The 2,137-nt window shown below is 49.2% G+C and overlaps 1 protein-coding gene across 1 annotated transcript in view; it reads left to right on the top strand.

Moving 5' to 3' along the window:
- The window catches only part of RPAP1 (RNA polymerase II associated protein 1), a 20,873-nt gene that overhangs the window by 773 nt on the left and 17,963 nt on the right, over window positions 1-2,137 (top strand). The window contains exons 2-5 of the mRNA XM_011956672.1: window positions 230-378; window positions 664-753; window positions 1,250-1,370; window positions 1,955-2,137. The exon at window positions 1,955-2,137 is cut by the window's right edge and continues 6 nt beyond it. Of these exons, the coding sequence (XP_011812062.1) occupies window positions 230-378; window positions 664-753; window positions 1,250-1,370; window positions 1,955-2,137 (543 nt within the window). The remainder of the gene's footprint in view (window positions 1-229; window positions 379-663; window positions 754-1,249; window positions 1,371-1,954) is intronic.

Here is a 2,137-nt window from a genome sequence, read left to right as displayed (position 1 = left end):
CATGATGTGGTTGGATTCAGACACATCATTATTATTTCAGACACTGCATAGCCTCTGTTGCTTCAGCCCCATTTTACATAGGAAGAAACTGAGGCTCAAAGAGGTTAAATATCTCACCCAAGATGACACGGCTTGAGCCAGGGCCCCATGGCAGCTGTCTTTCTTCCCTAGCCTGCAGAGTCTTCCTAGTGTGTGTGTATACTCATGTTTGGGATCTTGTCTTTCTCAGATCTCCCAGATTTGCCCCCAGCTTTGGTCCCTTCTCCCCCGAAGAGAGCCAGGTCCAGTCCTGGCCACCCCCTGCCTGAGGATGAGGACCCAGAAGAGAAGCTGAGGAGACATGATCAGCACATCACTGCTGTCTTGACTAAGATTATTGTGCGTCTCACTCCGGCTGAGTAGGATAAGATGTTCCAGGGCAACAGGGATATTGGATGTTCGGGGCGGGTGAGCCTTATGAGTGGAGGGTGCTTCAGAAAGGTAGACTTTTACACCCCAAGGTCAGGTTGGGGGCTGGGTTAGAATCACTCTGCCCTGAAGGGAGGAGGGTCCATAACCCCCCAGAGTAAGGTTCTCATCGTTCAGAACTGGGCTAATAGGATAGGGTCCAGCCGAGGGAAGTCTCTCCATTGTGCTTTACAACTTTGTGCTTTGTTGCTACAGGAACGAGATACAAGTTCAGTGACTGTGAATCTGCCTATGCCCAGTGGCGTTGCTTTCCCCGCTGTGTTCCATCGCTCGCGGGACACACAGGTAGGGAAGGGTAAGCTTAGGTGGTGCTTAGGAGACAGACAGGTGAGTCTCACAGTGCACCTTCTTCAGGCAGGTAGTTTAGTGATGATAAGCAATTTCATTTACAAAGCAGGACTATACTAAGCACTTCATACCCATTACTTCTTTTAATCTTCATAACGAACTTATAAGGCAGGTATCATGATGATACCTTGGGGATGAGGATTCCTTATTCCCATTTTTCAGATGAGGAAACGGAGACCCCAAAGAGATAAATAACTTGTCCAACACCACACACCCTAATAGGTAGAAGAGCCAGAACTTCAACCCAAGTCTGTGAGATTCTAAGACCTTTATACCTATAGACCTCTCCTTTTTCTGAGAACTAGGGTTATGATCCCTGGAAATTGAGCAAAGCCCCTTTTATCTCTTTGTTCCAGAGGCCTTGATATAAAGAGGTTGAGAGGAAAGGGGGATAATGAGCATCAGTAACCTGGGTTTTCTTTTTGCCCCACAGGGGAAATCAGCAACATCTGGTAAGAGAAGCATTTTTGCCCAGGAAATTGCAGCAAGGAGGATAGCTGAAGCCAGGGTCCCATCAGTTGTGGAAGTGGTGCCCAACCTGGAACCACCAGAGGGTGAGCTGGGGTTGAAGAGGACTGGGCTTGGCCTTTTTAAAAGACACAGTCATGGGGTCATTTTTGAAGACATATCTTCCTGCCTCAAATGGGAGGTGCATTTGAGCCATCTCAAGTAGTCTGAGAATACTAGGTATGGGAGACTTGGGTCCATATCTGGGGCTCAGGTGCTGGGAGTGGGGCAGGCCATTATGCGATCCTAAGAGAAAGGGAATAGGGCAGAAGTGTCTGGCAGAGACTGTAAAATGAATGTGTTGGCCAAGATTCCTTTAATGATGCAAATTATTAGCTGAACAGCTGGGAGCAGGCCCCTGGCTACAGATGGCTGCCTAGATATCCAAGAGAAGAGTCAGAAATTAGGGTGTTTCTGAGGAAAACCTTTTCATGTAAGTACTAGGGAAGCGGTAAGTGGAGAAGCCACCTGGAGTCCCTGTGCCAGACCCAGTGGGGTCTCTCCACTCTGTCTGAGGAAAGCTTGGGTCTATACCTGGCTCCAGGGCTAATAGGCTTATAGAAGAAGGCCAGAAAACCCAGTTAGAGCCATGGAGGACAGAGCAATGAACATGATCATACCTTTCTTCCAGGTGCCGTGACCTGTGAGACACCCACTCCTAGGGACCAGGGCTGCCAGCTTCCTGGGAGCAGCCACAGCTTTCAGGGACCCAATCTGGTCACAGGGAAGGGGCTCAGGGATCAAGAAGCTGAGCAGGAAGCCCAGACTATCCATGAAGAGAACATAGCAAGACTGCAGGCCATGGCTCCTGAGG

Source organism: Colobus angolensis, unplaced genomic scaffold (assembly GCF_000951035.1).
Source record: "Colobus angolensis palliatus isolate OR3802 unplaced genomic scaffold, Cang.pa_1.0 Scaffold420, whole genome shotgun sequence".
NCBI classification, from domain to species: domain Eukaryota; kingdom Metazoa; phylum Chordata; class Mammalia; order Primates; family Cercopithecidae; genus Colobus; species Colobus angolensis.
Note: the sequence above shows the minus strand (reverse complement) of the source record. Positions and strands in the feature narration are given on the sequence as shown.